At 48.2% G+C, this 16,207-nt stretch overlaps 2 protein-coding genes across 4 annotated transcripts in view; one reads left to right on the forward strand and one right to left on the reverse strand.

The window, feature by feature from the left end:
• The first annotated feature begins 3,126 nt into the window (after positions 1–3,126).
• Positions 3,127–5,184, forward strand: LOC8029414 (glycine-rich cell wall structural protein-like). 3 transcript variants are annotated; one of them, XM_040215167.3, is made up of 2 exons: positions 3,127–4,487; positions 4,602–5,184. In XM_040215167.3, the coding sequence occupies exons 1-2, from the start codon at positions 3,212–3,214 to the stop codon at positions 4,817–4,819; spliced, it is 1,494 nt and encodes a 497-aa protein (XP_040071101.1). In that variant the 5' UTR covers positions 3,127–3,211; the 3' UTR covers positions 4,820–5,184. The 3 variants fall into 3 exon arrangements, with proteins under 3 accessions (XP_040071101.1, XP_040071100.1, XP_040071099.1); XM_040215166.3 differs by having other exon boundaries at positions 3,127–3,911; positions 3,960–5,184; XM_040215165.3 differs by having other exon boundaries at positions 3,127–5,184.
• Positions 5,185–10,084: 4,900 nt separating this feature from the next.
• The window catches only part of LOC8029423, a 56,498-nt gene continuing 50,375 nt past the window's right edge, over positions 10,085–16,207 (reverse strand). The window contains exons 7-8 of the mRNA XM_029968331.3: positions 13,339–13,510; positions 10,085–11,654 (exon numbers count right to left, since the gene is read on the reverse strand). Coding sequence (XP_029824191.2) covers positions 11,527–11,654; positions 13,339–13,510 — 300 coding nt within the window. The 3' untranslated portion in view covers positions 10,085–11,526. The remainder of the gene's footprint in view (positions 11,655–13,338; positions 13,511–16,207) is intronic.

The raw sequence follows: 16,207 nt of genomic DNA on the forward strand, positions 1-16,207 counted from the left end.
ATTGTCGTCGTTCCAGCGATTGGACACGGGCCACTACCCGAATGCTTCTCGAGCTAGTAATTATCACGAGCCCAAATCGAGTGCCCCACGCAATGCTCGGGTCCAATCTATGAACCGCATTCAAATATCGTCATTGGGTTGGGGTGTACTACGATCCTCATCAAATTTTGCAAAGAAGAGATCGAATAAAATTCATCGCTTTTGTCCTTGAAATTACACCGCAACAAAGGAGTTCCTTGGCCAATGGCGTTGCGTGCGAGTATCCTTGAGTCCCACTAGTGCCAGTAAGCACGTGTAAAGTGAAAAAGACTGAATATCGTTGCACCACTCCCTTAAAAATTATGCCTGTATCACACATGTTGTGATTCTGTTTGATTTTCTTGGTATCAGTTGAAACGTCGGCCCTGCGGCAAAAAGAAGAAGAAAAAAGAGATCCCATGGACTCAGATGAAATGCGTGATCTTTTCAGTCTTTCCGACTCAGAAGACTGCAAAACAGAAAGCAAAATCGCACCATGTAAAACAAATCGCAAAAAAAAAAAAAAAAAAAGAAGAAGAAGAAGAGTGGAATATGTTATTAAGCTAAAGTCTCTTGGTACTTCTTTTCAGAAATATCGACAAAGGACATTCCGCTAGAACAAAATGGCGGCATTCAGTTCAAACCTCTGCTGTGCGCCGCCATTCGCTTCCTAAAACCCAAGGAGGTTATAACTTATAAGTACTAGGAGGGGGCAAGTTGCAATATTGGTGAAGCCTAGTCATAAAAAAGTTTAAACGATGTTGTGGCCAACGTGACCGTAGATCTCTCTGGCAATTGGTGCGCGGGACATGTCACGTGTGAGATGGATGCTTGATTGTAGAAGGATCCTTGCAGGCTTGCGCGTGCTCCGTCCGCTAGGTTTTATAAGATCGAAGGCTAGACGAAGGCTAGCTACGGTCACGTGATGTGGTCACGTTGGCCTGATAAGTGCGGAGGGTAAGGAGGAAAGCGAGAAAGAGGCGAGGCGTCAAGGGAGCGTGGCTTGTGGAGGCTACGCGGCTGACGTCATGCCCTCTCCTACCCTTCTATCCTCCATTCTAAAACCTGCACCGTCACGCAGTCGGCGCTTCAAAGAATGTCGCTACTTGTAGGAATCTCTTATCTAGGAACTTTACATCAAACAACCAGAGACAAAACTGACTCACGATGATAATATTCAGGACTACTCCTACCGCGAAGATGATAGGTTTCGTCAACTTAGACTGTGCACAATGACGCACGAGTTCATAGAGCTATATCAGCTGTTACTTGAAGTCATCTTTATCAACCTGTGCGACACACGTAACAACCAAAACATGCCCAAGCTTCTTTTAACCCCCCCCCCCCCTCCCTTTTTTTTTTTTTTAACGGAGGATGAGAGACGATTTGTGACGTCATTAGATGATTATAAAACGTAGTTTGGTTGATGCGTGGCTCGGTTGCTTCGCGCTTCAGTTGCAGGTGAGCGTCTGACCTCGCACAACGTGCGATTTTCCCACGACTATTGAGCCTGGATTCCTTCGTCGCTTCCGTAAGTACGACTTTGAATGTCTAGCTAACCCTCCTCTGTTTTCTTGTTACGCTGTGTTTTCTCGTTACAATTATTTCCGATATGTTAATAACCATATTCTACAAAGATTATGTCCATCCAGAGACTGAACATAATTACCTTATGTGGATCGTTCGTCTGCTTCGTTTGCAGGGGTTAATTGTGGTGACGTCAGAACGGCGAACTTTGATTGGTTCTGATTGAAGAATAGTGGGTAGACCTCGAGGCAGCTTGTTTTGACGTCTACCCACTATCCTTCAATCGGAGCCAGTCGGAGCTCGGCACCATTGAGACGTCACCGCAACTCCTGCGCGAGATGCTCTCCGCATTACTCACGATGCACTGTGCGCCCCCTTTCCTGATAAAGTATGCTTCCATTAACTGGAGCACTTTCTGGCTCTTTCCTTTACCCAGAATCGTTTTCTCAGGAAGTTGGCGAACCACTTTGGAGAACCGCTCGTTTTGTCAGGTTCGAGAACACTCGGCCAACTCGTCACGGGGGTGGTATACGAAATCCCCTTTATGTGTGGAAAGTCCTACGTAGGACAAACGGGACAGTGTGCGAATGACCGAATAAGGGAGCGCGCGCAAAATTTAAGACGAATGATGGGGCAGTTTTGCCTGAACACTGCAGAAAATCTGCGTGAGCCGCGCCTTTCTGAGACAACGATTCTGGGTAAGCGAAGGAGCCAGAAAACGCGCGAGTTAATGGAAGCATACTTTACCAGGAAAAGGGGAGCACAATGCGTAAGCGATTCATCTTTCACTGTATTGATGTTTTTAGACGTTTTTGTGAATGGTTAATAAACCGTGTTAGTCCGAGATTTTTTCGCGTGTTACACTTCCATTTCGAAAAAAAAACAAAAAAACACCGACGTGTCATGAGCCTTGAGCGTGCACCTGCCGCCAGGGCACGACGGAAGGCATCTATCCCGTGCCGGAGTTTGCCCAGGACGCTTGATGGTACTAATGTTTATTTCCCCATCAAGTAAAAGTACATGGTGGAAAGGGACTGAAAAAAAAAAAGCTGCATTTGTGCAGCTTGAGGAGTCCTGAGCCACAGCGGCAGGTCACAGAAGGAATGCGTATCACTTTGTAAACAAACGAACAAAAAAAAAAAAACAAAAAACTCAGGTCAGTAATTCAATGTAGAACATTCCAATGTAACAGATAAATTAGCTCTGCTAAACTGACGGTTTACTAAAAACATAAGTGCACATTCAAGCGTTCATGATTCGAGATATATAGCACGACTATGCATGTATACTATACTCATTCACTAAATTCATTCTCAACAGATATAGCTAACTTATAAATGAGGACATTGAGTGAAATATTCATTTCTATGCAATTCACTCTACAAGAAAAAGAATTCTTATATATTTTACTGTTGATGCTGAAGGATGAATACTGTGAGTATTAAGGTAATTAGGTAGGGTCGGAAGCACCTTGGATGGCATTTGCTCGCCATATGTTCTACAACTGGGGAGTTGTTCTACAAGTGGGTGTAAGGCCGGCCCTGGGTGTGACTGCGGTTTTTACGAACATTGAGTGACTTGCGCGATTAGATTATAGATTTGGCGATGATGACATCGTATACATGCGCTCGAAGTTCGTTAACGCATTTGTCACACGTTTCAGGACATGTACAGCGCCGTTCTTGTCGGCCTGTTCATTGGCCTGTCTGCGACATGGCCGACCACTGACTCCGCGGCTTTGAACTTCACCATGACGCCAGCAAGAAACGCTACTCTCGTGACGATGAGCCCGCCGTTCGGCACCGGACAGAGCTCCTGGCAAGCAAACGGCACCGGCGAAGGCGGTGCAGGCTGGAGCAGTTGGAGCAGCCAGAACGGCAGTGGCGGTTCGGGCTGGGGATGGGGAGGTAGCAATAACGGATGGGGAAAGGCCAAAGACCATTCGGTCGTACAGCGGTGGGGCAACAGCCAGGGTTCCGGACAAGGCGGAGGTTGGGGATACGGGAGCGGACAAGGAGGCGGAAAGGGTTCTGGACATGGTGTAGGATGGGGTTCTGGAAGTGGACAAGGGTCTGGTTCCGGACAAGGAGGTGGACAAGGGTCTGGTTCCGGACAAGGAGGTGGACAAGGGTCTGGTTCCGGACAAGGCGGAGGCTGGGGATCTGGGAGCGGACAAGGTGGAAAAGGTTCCGGACAAGGCGGAGGATGGGGTTCTGGAAGTGGACAAGGGTCTGGTTCCGGACAGGGCGGAGGCTGGGGATCTGGGAGCGGACAAGGAGGTGGAAAAGGTTCCGGACAAGGCGGAGGATTGGGTTCTGGAAGTGGACAAGGAGGTGGACAAGGGTCTGGTTCCGGACAAGGCGGAGGCTGGGGATCTGGAAGTGGACAAGGGTCTGGTTCCGGACAGGGCGGAGGCTGGGGATCTGGGAGCGGACAAGGAGGTGGAAAAGGTTCCGGACAAGGCGGAGGATGGGGTTCTGGAAGTGGACAAGGAGGTGGACAAGGGTCTGGCTCCGGACAAGGCGGAGGCTGGGGATCTGAGAGCGGACAAGGAGGCGGAAAAGGTTCCGGACAAGGCGGAGGATGGGGTTCTGGAAGTGGACAAGGCGGAGGCTGGGGATTTGTGAACGGGCAGGGTCGACCAGGTCAAGGAGGAGGATGCAAATACCCTCAGTGTGGGCAAGGCAGCGGCCACGGTTCCGGTCAAGGAGGCTGGGGCACTGGGCAGAGTTCTGGTTCCGGACAAGGCGGAGGATGGGGATCCGGAGGCGGACAAGGAGGTGGACCAGGTTCTGGTTCCGGTCAAGGCGGAGGATGGGGAAACGGAGGCGGACAAGGAGGCGGACCAGGTTCTGGTTCCGGTCAAGGCGGAGGATGGGGCACTGGACAGGGTTCTGGTTCCGGACAAGGCGGAGGATGGGGATCCGGAGGCGGACAAGGAGGTGGACAGGGTTCTGGTTCCGGACAAGGCGGAGGATGGGGAGGCGGACAAGGAGGTGGACAGGGTTCTGGTTCCGGACAAGGTGGAGGATGGGGATCCGGAGGCGGACAGGGAGGTGGACAGGGTTCTGGTTCCGGACAAGGCGGAGGATGGGGATCCGGAAGCGGACAAGGATGGGGCCAAGGGTCTGGCAGCGGACAAGGTTCCGGACAGGGTGGAGGATGGGGATCTGGCACCGGACAAGGAGGTGGACAAGGCGGAGGATGGGGGTCTGGAACCGGACAAGGCGGAGGATGGAGATCTAGTCACGGTAACAATCAAGGCGGAGGCTAAAGACATGGAAGGGGTCAAGGTTCTGGTCCAGACGCAGGATTGGGAAGCGGGTAGGCCTATGCTTTGAACAATATGTGCATAAGAAATAAAAATGTACTTTACTGCTTGGACAGTTGTGTAATAGATTTTTTACAACCCTCGTTAAATACCCTATAGACTATTCGTCTGTCAAACTTGCCAAACGGGAGTCTGTCAAAAGTGCTCTTTGGCGTTTTGTTGGCTTTTCTTTTTTCCACATACCAAGAGACTCCATCAGCAGGCCAAAATAAATTGGTTTTATTTCTCATAGCTGTATTCTTCAAGAGCAAAACGAACGTGCCAGGGACTTTTAGTCGAACTTTGGGTTCGAAGCACGTCGGAGTGTGTATGTGGGGAGGGTGCGGTGCGGTGGGGGGGGGGGGGGGGGGGGTCGGTCTTTGATGAAGCTTTCCCGGAGCTAAGCGTCCTCGAGCTCAATCCATTTAAGGGGGGGGGGGGGGGGGGGGGGGAGGGAGGGAGGGGAAGGGGCGGACGGACTGAATGCGAGTGGGTTAAATGCCGAAGTGAGAAGGAAAGTCGAAGTAAGAACTGGCTCGGATGATCTCTACATCGCCAAGATCATCGCGCTTGCGTGCTCCTTCGGAGCATGCACTGCATACAATTAGATGCTTTATTTTATTGGCCTTGTGTGACTAGTATTAAAAGTGTGTAAGACATTCCAGCTGCCGTTCCTGGCTGATTATGAAAGCCCCTGATGTCAGAGGTTTGACGTATAGCGATCAAAGTGTTGACCGTCAATCTAATCGTCTCTCTCTATATCGCTCTTTACTTTGGCCCTTGGTGTTTTGCATCGTGAATTTACACCATGCAGGATCGGCCGGCTTGCTTAAAATAAGTGACGTAGGCGTTTACATAAACGCGACCGTGTAGGGCTGTAGGACTCCGAAAATTTAATTCAACCACTGAGTTTTCATGGATCCGCTTTGACCGGGTGCTTCGTGCCAATGATTGCAACTTAACCTCACTGTTGGGGCGTAGTTTAAAGTACATTTCACTTCAAATACTACTTCAAGTAGTTTTATAAAAGTTTTACTTTCTTGAAGTACATTATCTGGCGCATCTGTTAGTACTTTTTTCTTGCATTTTCTAAGGAAAGTCCACTCCTCAAATATCGTATTGTTAAATTTGTATCGCAAAATGATATTCTGTCAGCTCTGAAGAAATATTGGGATATACCGCTCTCACCAGAAACGCGAGCAGACGACGCATCGCTCCTTTTGTACTGTGGGCTGCATCTTCGCAGCATTTCTAACTCTTGCAAGTGAGGAGGATAGAAAATATGAGAAGACACTCCTCCACGCGAGGGTTGCTTGCTTAAAGGGGCACTGACACATCAAAATCATATTTTTTTTTTTATTATCCGAAACGATTGAAAACGATGCCGGGACATTACCCTCAAAATTTGAGATTTGGGAATTCAGTATTCGTGAAGTAAAAAAACAATTTCCAAATGCCGAATTCGAAGTTCCCGCGCGATCGGTGCCGGTGCCTTGACGTCAAAAATTGAGGAGACCTGAGAGTCCACTTTCCTGTCACCACTCCCTGCTGTTGCCATGGCGACCCAAAGCGAGGAGGATAGGAGCGAGCGCCGGCTAGCGCCGGCGTTGCGGCGGACCGGTTTTGAGCGGTGTCGCCTGTTTTCCGTTGGAGGATACAAATCCAGGAGGCGGCACCACAACGAACTCCCGATTTTTGGTATTTCAAAAAGAAGGGCCGTAGTGCGTTCGCAATTGCGTTAAAACACATGTTTTAAGATTGCCGTAATTAAATGTTATAGAGATGTCGCCTACAAAGCTTCTAAATTTCCTGATTTTTGACGTCACCGATCAAAAGAAGCGAGGAGGCGAGAGGCGGGAAAATCAAACGCCAAAAATAAAAAGGCGCGCGCGCGCGCGGGAAATTTTTTTTTCGCGATGCGGTTTTTTTTTGCGTGTCTATGACTACAACTTGCATCGTTTTAGACAATAAAAATAAATACGACCTTTGGGGTGTCAGTGCCCCTTTAAGCTACGGGGCTGACGTCATGCGCTCTCCGGCGTCAAATTCAGAGGTCGGAAAAACTTCTGAATTTGGTGCCATTTCCGAAATTGTCGTCACTTCCAGTATGGGCGACGACAAAATAGTAACACGTTTCAACCTGTAACCAGTAAAAAAATAGAGGGGAGCCAAAACGAGAATGTGTGACGGTTAGGCTTATATCCTGAATGTCTTCTATTGGCGTGGTGACGGCAAAGTAATGTTTTCGCCCATACTGAAGGGACGACAATTCAAGATGGCGGCGCCCTTGTGGAAAAGGTCTATACTCTTGACTTCACCCTGTATTCGCCGCCATTTCCGAAAAAAAAACTGATGTACCTCGACTATCAAGGCAATGCATACAAATAATAGTAATAAAAAAAAAACGCACTGTATAAGTACATGTTTTTTCACTTGAACTAATCCCGTCAGCTTTCCTGTCACCACCAGAGAAGAGGGGAAGGAGGAACTCCCTTCTCACCGGGACTCACTTTTGTAAAAGATTTTAGAAGATTAACCCGTCACTCAAAAATTCGTAGAAAATCAGCTATCCTCCTTCCGTGGTAGTGCGAAATGGATGACATGACGTTAGTGTACCATTGAAGTACATAACCTCTCATTTGCTTTGGTCTTTATTTCAAGTACCTTCTAAATGCACTTTACCCAACATTGCTCAACCTTGACCAGGATTCGGCTTAAACATCTCGAGCTCTAATCCCACAGCTTTAAACGCAGCCGACGCTACGACGTAATGGGACCAACCAAGAAGAGTCAAAAGTGCAAGTCATTGGACCTTTTCTGTTTGTGATTGGCGCATGACGAACATCGTGACGGTGCGCTTTTGAACGGTGCCCAAATGGTCCAGCTTCAGCTGGCGCTAGAGTGTGCCTTTGCAAATCGAAGCAGACAGCAACCAGTCGAAAATTGACTTCCGGTAATGCACTTCTATGGGAAAAAGTGAATGCATTTTTTTCTCTGCGCTTGATTATTAAAAAAAATATATATATTACGAATAATTATAACGTAGTAAATAGCTTAAAACATTTCTCAATCACGTAAATAAAGATATTGGTCACTTAGTTTTTTTTTCTGTCAAATTCATGTAATTTCATGCCTTCGGACCCTGAGGGAATAATAAATGAAATGAAATTAAAGTTTAAACACTGCTAAAACAGCTTCATAATATAATTTGTATAATACATTGTATTATCTTATGTATTATATATGTATTATATTATTTTGTAATAGCTCGAGCACGGCGTCGGTGCTTTTCTACATGGGGGATTTACGTACCCAGCGAACGAAGGACATGCGGAAAACCAAGAACTACGCATGACACACTGGATCAGTCCTCCCTGTGCATGAAGACGATCAAAATAAAGTGAAGGCCAAGTTAATATATTTCGATTTCCAGTAAAAGTATTGCTTTATTCTCTATGTTCGTGCATACCGACGCAGACGACGTTGCGAGCAGACGACGTTGCAAAGGAGCAGACGACGCTCAGATAGGGGGTCGCGATCAGCCAATCAGGGCTCGGCGTTCTGACGTCACCGCTACTTCCTTTCTCATGCGCAGAAGACGAAATTGAGCCCAATTGCGAGGCGTATAACTTTATGGCGGATCGAATCGAATCTGATGCACATAGCAAGTCGAAGTTTACATGGGTCGGGTAAATGTGCTCTAGTCGCCGACAGGACTAGAACGACAGAGTTTCGTATACTTCCGGAACGCTTCGGCGTTTCGTGCAGCTTCGAGTGTGTTTCGCCCATGCCAAAGCACGGTGGAAGGCCCCGGGCGCGTGCTGTAAGCCGGCCATCTAAAGGAGACGCATTGCCGTTTTCATCCTGTCAGTGGACATGCATGGCTTGCGAGTGACGTCATCATGCCGTGCTGGCGGTCACTTCTACTTTTGGCCGCGAGATAAATTATGCAGTGAAAAATATACGCTGCAGAAGGAGCACATGTTCGTCTGCTTCTTTTTGCAAGGGTTGTGGTGACGTCAGAACGCCGTGCCCTGATTGGCTCCGATTGGATGGATTGTGGGTAGACCTAAAGTATCTAGATAAGAGCTTCTCTACAAGTAGCGACATTCTTTGAAGCGCCGACTGCGTGACTGTGCAGGTTTCAGGATGCGAATGGCGGCGCACAGCAGAGGTCTGAACTGAATGACGCCATTTTGTTTCAGCGGAACGTGTGTTGTCATTTGTATTGGTTGTCGTTATGGGGCTCGTAAAAGAAGCATCGAGGGAATTTAGGTAGACCTCAAGGCAGCTTGCTTTGAGGTCTACCCCCTATCCTTCCAACCGAAGCCACCCGGAGCTCGGCGTTGTGACGTAACCACAACCCCCGCAAAAAGAAGCAGGCGAATTTGTGCTCCGCATACGCGCTCAGCATACGCACTCAGCAGCAAGGCCAACAAGAGCCACCGTGATGTGCCAAAACAGCAGTGGGGCACGGGAGAGCATGAAGCGGGGTCCTGCACGCCCGTGCGCTTATGGCTTGGCCGTGCTTATGGAATAATAGCGTGTTTTAGAATACGGAATCCCAAAGCTTTGGGTGCCCCAAACAGCTCGGGGCATCGCAATGGGCATGTTCAAAAGTTCTGCGCATGCTCAGTGGGACGCCCCAAGCTGTGGGGCCCTCTATTCTAAAACTCGCTAATATTCGATGCAATTTTAATTTCCAGCAATCCGACCCAGCTCATCCGTCTTACCTGCTTGACTGCAGGGACATGCCCTCGCATGTTTCGTTGGCCCTGTCCACAAGTCACGATGATGAAACGGTGATGTTGCGACAGGTAGATGCAGGGAAGGCGAAGCGACAAATCCAGCACTTGCGTACAAAAAATAAAAAAAAACACACTTTTTTTGTTCCTGTGGTGAATTAAGTACGGTTGCGCGTGTAGACCAGTATAAGAATGACGCCAGAAGGGTGCGTGTATACTTTTATTCGGGAGGTATGTCAGTCTCATTGACGTAGCACCGCGGTTTGGTCCATGCGGTACTCGGATCAGAAAGATCACCGTTGTCCGGGCTCGCAGAGGATCGGCTCAGTTGTAGAAGGTATCCACCGCGGACGACATAAACTGAAACGCGCGATCCGGCCTTTTTTTGCATCTGAGGTCACCACGAGCTTTTTTTTATCACTCAACTAGTCAAGGGGTTCGGAAGTGTAGGACCTCAACGTCGCATTCCATTCTTAGACTCGGCAAGAACCGGCAATGTTCGTGGCCAATTACCACGCGGTGCATGGCGGAAATCGTCGAACTCGAACAGTATACATGGCCTGCACGTGGCCTTCATCGCACCATGGTGATAGAGAGTAATTTCTACTTGTTGCCAAGGAAAAAAAAAAAAAAAAAAGAAATTGACGGTACGAACTGTATGCTCCCGGAGGTACGCGCTCGGCAGCAAGGCCACTAAAATGGCCGCCGATGTGACAAAGAGAACGAACTCCGTGACGATGCACTTTTGGTGCTACTTGGTTGGATCCATCGGAACGTAGCGTAAGATGAAAGAGAAATAGTGCGCGGGGGCCCCAAAAACGAAGTGTAGGTGTTTTATCATCACGAACGTTTTGAATGAATCTCGCGTCCGAGCATGCATAGTGGAAGGCACGAGCAGAGAAAACCACGAACGTCCGTGCTAAAAGCGCAAGTCACCGGACCTTCCCTGTACACGATTGGTTTATAGCTATGATAGAGCACATACGAAAACATGACGAATGCCATGACGTTGCACATTCTTATTGGTCCCCATCGGCTCGGAGCGACAAAGTATAAACATTATCCCAACCTAGCAAAAAACAAAAAAAAAAAAAAAAAGATTCGGCATTTTGGTTTTTGTGTAGGAATCGGCAAAATATTAGGCGCTGGAGAAAATGGGCCATCTGCGTCAATTTCTTATTTTGAACCCTTCTCGTTCACGCTCCGCCCATCGAGAAGCACGGCGTAAGATCCAAAATACGCATCCGATCTCCCCGCCGTCTCCTTCCGCACGATAAAGTCCGTCTGCTATATGGTCGGCATCACCACGGCAACGAAGTACCTCTTTTTTTATGGAGGAACCACGGGAGGAACGCGCGAACGCAGCGTCTGAACTATACAGCTAGTGAACGTCTGAAGCCAGCAACGGTAGACGACATCTTCCGATTGTCATCTGCGCGGCTGTATAGCTGACTTTGGATAGAGCCGTATATATGGTTTCAGACGCTGCTTTCGCGTGCGCGTCTGACACTCGGTGCAGACGGACTGTAAGGAGACGGCGGTGTAGCAAGGTCAGGTGCGCACTTGGGCTCTTCGGCCCTGCTTTTCCGATGGGCGGAACGAAAAGAAAAAAAGTTCAAAATGGACTTAAAGACAGACGACTAGTTTGCGCTTTCCACTTTTCCCTCGCTTCCTCTTCTCCCCTTTCTACTCTGTCCATCGTTGCCTGTTTCCTCCTCCCCCATAACGAGAAGGATCTTCTGCCTTGCAGAATCTCGAATCTTGTCGTCGGCCTTTAACGCAGGTTCGCTGATTTTCTACAGCGCTTGATATTTTGAGGCGCCATATTGTTCTGGCAATCCTACGGCTAATTCCCCCCTCTTCTAGAACACGGAGTTAAAGAATCAAGCCGCCCACGATCCATGGTCCCTTTAACAGCGGCGCTCATCAGTTTCGGCCGACGGTGCGGTTGAGGAGATTCAGGATCTCGGGGTTGATGATGTCCGCGCACCGGGTGAACAGGTAGTGGGTGCCCTTCTCGAACCGTAGCGTCTTCACCGGTCCGTTCCCGTTGCCTGGCCAAGAAAACAAAAACCAAGAAGGACCGATGATCAGTGGGTGGAACACTTTAGCGGCCAGCACGGCGCGAACATCGGCCGTACGACATACGCGGTTCTACAAATAAATCGGGCACGACTCTCTGTGGTGCACCTGAAGCAGTGGTGTAGCAGGAGCTTATATGAAGCTTCAGGCCCTAGATCTATCCCGCACCTCAGCCTCTCCTTCCACCCCGGCCAGAAAAAGATTTTTTGGGACTACGCCATTGATCTGAAGCAGCGAAAAGTGTGCGTGCACGGGTGCCAGTAGCGTTGACGGCATTGGCAGTTCCACACGTACCGAGGAGTTTTAGTAAGTCATTCTGATAACCTCCTCCGATAACGATACGATGCATGCGCAAATGCGTCGGCGGAGCATCGGGTATCGTTATCGGAGTTATCGTAACGACCCACCAAAACTCCCTGTCAACCGGATACGTGTACTCGGGGCAGCTTATTTAAAGGGTTAGTGCAACGATTTTAACGTTGAAAGAATTCGCAGTTCGAAAACAATGAGTGCTACAATCGTATTCGGGCCAGCGTGAGAGAAAATGACACACACCGCACCAACACCTCCCAGATAACGAGGATGACTGAACAGCGGACTCCAGCCGAACGCCGATTCGTGTCAAATCTGTTGCACTACCACCTCAATATCCAGGCGTTGACTGCAGAGGGCAAATAGCGCGTGTGGCTGCCGCGCGGTGGAGCCACCTATACACCTTTTCCACAAGGGCGCAGTCAGCTTGAATGTCGTAACTCCTGGAATGCGGTAGAACGTCGCTTTGATCTCTCCACGCCGCTGGAAGGAGTTTACGAAAAATTCGTGATTTTCACACATTCTTGTTTTGCCTGATCTATAATTTCTCGCATATTCCAAGTTAAATGTTTTGTTATTTTTTCGTCCCGCGTACCAGATACAGAACCCACGTGACAGGAAACAGAAAACGTCTATACACGTTTGCAAGTCCGGCTTTAGGGCGCTGCCATCTTGCCGGTCTGGGGTGCGCTTGGACCAGTCATAATCCGATTACGAAGCCTTGCTAAAGCGTCGTAATCGGATTATGGCCGCTCCCGAGAGCGCACCCCACTGAGGAAGATGGCGGCGCCCTGAGACCGGACTTGCAAACGTGTATAGGCGTTCAGATAAACCTGTCGTGTGGTGAAGTCAACCATCTCCTCCGCAAGAGACCCAAGATGTTGCCCCAACAGCACCGACAGCAGCAAGATATTTAAACGTCCTTAACCGAGAGGCTAAAAAAGCTCGAAACCAGTTCGCAGGTTTCAGCAGAATATTATTATTATCATTTCTTTGTGTCAACTTTTGCTGCGTTAGTCTCAGCGTGTTTGTTGCTTGGGACGCGTCGGATATTTCTTAACGATGACGTCATAAGCACGCCTTGCAAAAACTGTAGCAAAAAAAAAAAAAAAAGTCCGGCATCTTGTGGAGCATTACTAAATTCTCCCTTTATGTAGATAGTTAAGATATATCTAGGTGCTTTTTAGATGAGATATATATGTTTTCTTACCAAGACGTACACGTTGCAAACGCTAAAAGCATCGCTTCTTCCCCCGACAACCAAACCTTGATGTGAAAACGAGTATAGGTGGGATTGGCATGGACCGGTGAACATTGAACGCAGACGACGGCATGCATGCCCACCTTTCTGCTTGAGCCGCTTGTCCTGATCGTAGTACCAGGTGTTGTCGGAAGATCCCCCGATGATCGGCACCAGCTCTAAGCTGGTGGACAAGTCAATCAGCTTGTCGTTGTCGCTGATGGCTACCAGAGTGGGCAGTTTCCGCGCCGCGACGGCCTCGGCATCCTTCTTCAGCTGGACACGTCGGAAGGAGAAACGAAGCGGGTCGGCGCAAAAACTTCCAACGTGCAAGAGAACCAAGCTTTTGTTCAAGTGCTCATCTCGGTCGGTTCCTGCCCCAGCTTAGCTGAATGAAGATTGTCCAAGCGAGCCGGTTACGAGAAATCTCAAAAGTCGATCGGGAGACTTCATACATAGATGGACGTGCCAGACGAATGATTTATATATATATATATATATATATATATATATATATATATATATAATAAAGCTGGGCGTAGATTAAAAGTTTTAACCCGAATAATCGCCACCCTTTAATCGATTAATTAATCGATTAATCGGTCGCGTTTATTTCATTGCAAAATATTTAAAAAAAGTCCTTTTTTTGCTGAATATGTGATAAACGGTGCAATGTACAACTTGAATTATAAATTAATCAAGAAGAGTATCAAAGACCTTTCACAGTATATTACTTTTGATGCGTAAGGCAAAGATGTTCGTTGATATTCTCTAGCCAGAGCGACTTCCTTTCATTGCTCACAATTGTATCTATAGTACTGCGCTAAACAGACACTCAAACGACAATGGATTGGCCGGGGACTTGCGTAACCTCTGCACTAAATCTGATGCTACAAATATATCGCCCCTATACAGTTTATCTTATTGTAAAATTTGACCTAAAGTTCGCCCTTCGTACAGGCGTACTCGTCCACGTCTGCGTTATGGAAGTGTTTAATTTTGAGTTTTTTGGTTCGTCTAAATTTTACCGTTAACGAGTTAAAAAAATTAATCGTGATTAAAGCATTAATCGATTAATCGGTAGGTTAATCGATCAGTTGCCGAGCCCTAATATATACCTGGGCATTGGTAACGTCTTGAGGCCAGTAGCCGTGGGAACATAATGGGAGGCGTGCACAGTGGCCTCATGCATGCAATCTGCAAGATGCTGACAGAGCATACCAACCATAATGACTTCAACCCTAGAGTTCGCTTTTACCGCTCACGCATGTACTATACATATGAATATTGAAGCGCTAATGCAAGGAGATCGGGCTCATAGCTTTATGAGTTATCCATCTTCAATTATGAGTTCTCGTGGTGCATGCGAGCATCCAGCATTCAGGCGACATCAGTACAATGGATTTTGGCGACCCCGCTGTCGTTGCAAGTTCATTACTCAGTGTCAGACAGTCCGAATGAAAAAGTTTCAGTCCTTTCTTTTTCGATTTTTGTTTTTTTTCAACGCTAACAACTGCTTTGCTCGTCATCCAAGGCGCAGAACACGCGCGTGCCGAGCTGCTGTCGCGTTTGCACGGCTGTGCCGCGGAAGTCTCAAGCTACACACGAACTCAACTCTCCTACGTCACGCCGCGGTGGTGGCGCGTCGGTCGCACTTCCGGTCTGGGGCGGTGGGCAGAAGTCGCCGTGCGAGGCATGCATTCTTGTGTTCTTTTCGGGTAAACCGGACAAAAAACCTGCGTTCTCGTCAAAATGCTGCGACGGGGACTATACTAAAAAAGTCTGGAAAGGTTTGAAGATCAGTTTTCATGTGTTTCTTTCCGCTCCGTTCGTCCGAGTACGTAGATAGTAGCCGTGAAAAGGGTAAACCAGACGCTGTAGAACTACGATTGCTTGTGCGGGCAACACTTTTTTGGTCGGCAGATGTATTTGTTTTGTTCCAACATAAACGAGAGAAAACCGCCAAGTTGTCCGGGCCACCCGCGGGTTTAGTGCATCTTCAAATTCACACGGCCGCATGATCATTCGGACTTTCGTCTGCTCTTTCGAGCCTGCTTTTTGTCGTCTGCTCGTTCAAACAAAAGCGGCCCGTAGACCAAACTTTGACGCGGTGATTGCAATAAGAAGTAATTGCAGGCCTCAAAAGACTACTGTAGGGTCGGTGTAAACAATAGATATAAGATGTTGATCATTGGTACCAGTGGCCATCACCAACTTGTTACGCTTGGTCTGTTCCCTCTTCCGAATTTCAGTATCGACGTTGATCATCGCCGCTACCTTCTACACTTTTGCAGCACGAGCGACGTCGTGACCGAAAATATCTAGAAGAATCTCATCATGGTTTTGGCCTCCATTCTGCGGCGGTCACGCGAATGAATCGCCGCTCGTCAAATTATTTACGCAAATTTTAGCGGTGTAACGAGCCTTGATAATTTTGCTGAGGCGATTAAAGTGGTAAGACATAGCTATGAGGACGTAGAATAGGCAATTCCAAAGCGAAAAAGAGTATGCAGACTCACACAGACGCCGACAACGTGACATTCCAATGGTTTGTTGACGCGGGACGTGGTGCTTCTTGCCCACACTCAATTGCGCAAGCGTTCGAACTGTCGTCTGCTCTTTCAAACTTGTCTGCTTTTAGTCGTCAGCTCGTTCAAACGACAGCGGCCCGTGAACCAAACGTTGACCCGGTAATTACGATAAGAACTAAGTGCAGGCCTCAAAACACTCTTGAAGGTTGGTTGGGGTAAGAAGTGTAAACAGTAGATACAAGAAGATGTTGATCATTGTTACCAGTGGCCATCACCGATTTATAATGCCCGATTCTACTTGCGGTTTTCAGTATCGACGTCCACCATCTCAGCTACGGTCCACGCTTTTGCAGGCCGAGCGACGTCGCGACTGAAAATAGCGAGCAGAATCTCTTCGTGCGAGTCAGGCTTTAGCGCCCATTCTGCGGCGTCCACGTGAAAT

The sequence above is a fragment of the Ixodes scapularis genome, unplaced genomic scaffold, assembly GCF_016920785.2.
Source record: "Ixodes scapularis isolate PalLabHiFi unplaced genomic scaffold, ASM1692078v2 PGA_scaffold7__128_contigs__length_106722199, whole genome shotgun sequence".
Taxonomy (NCBI): domain Eukaryota; kingdom Metazoa; phylum Arthropoda; class Arachnida; order Ixodida; family Ixodidae; genus Ixodes; species Ixodes scapularis.

Excerpts from the sequence above, each read along its gene's own strand:
- LOC8029414 (XM_040215165.3), top strand. The coding sequence starts at position 3,212 with ATGTACAGCGCCGTTCTTGTCGGCCTGTTCATTGGCCTGTCTGCGACA.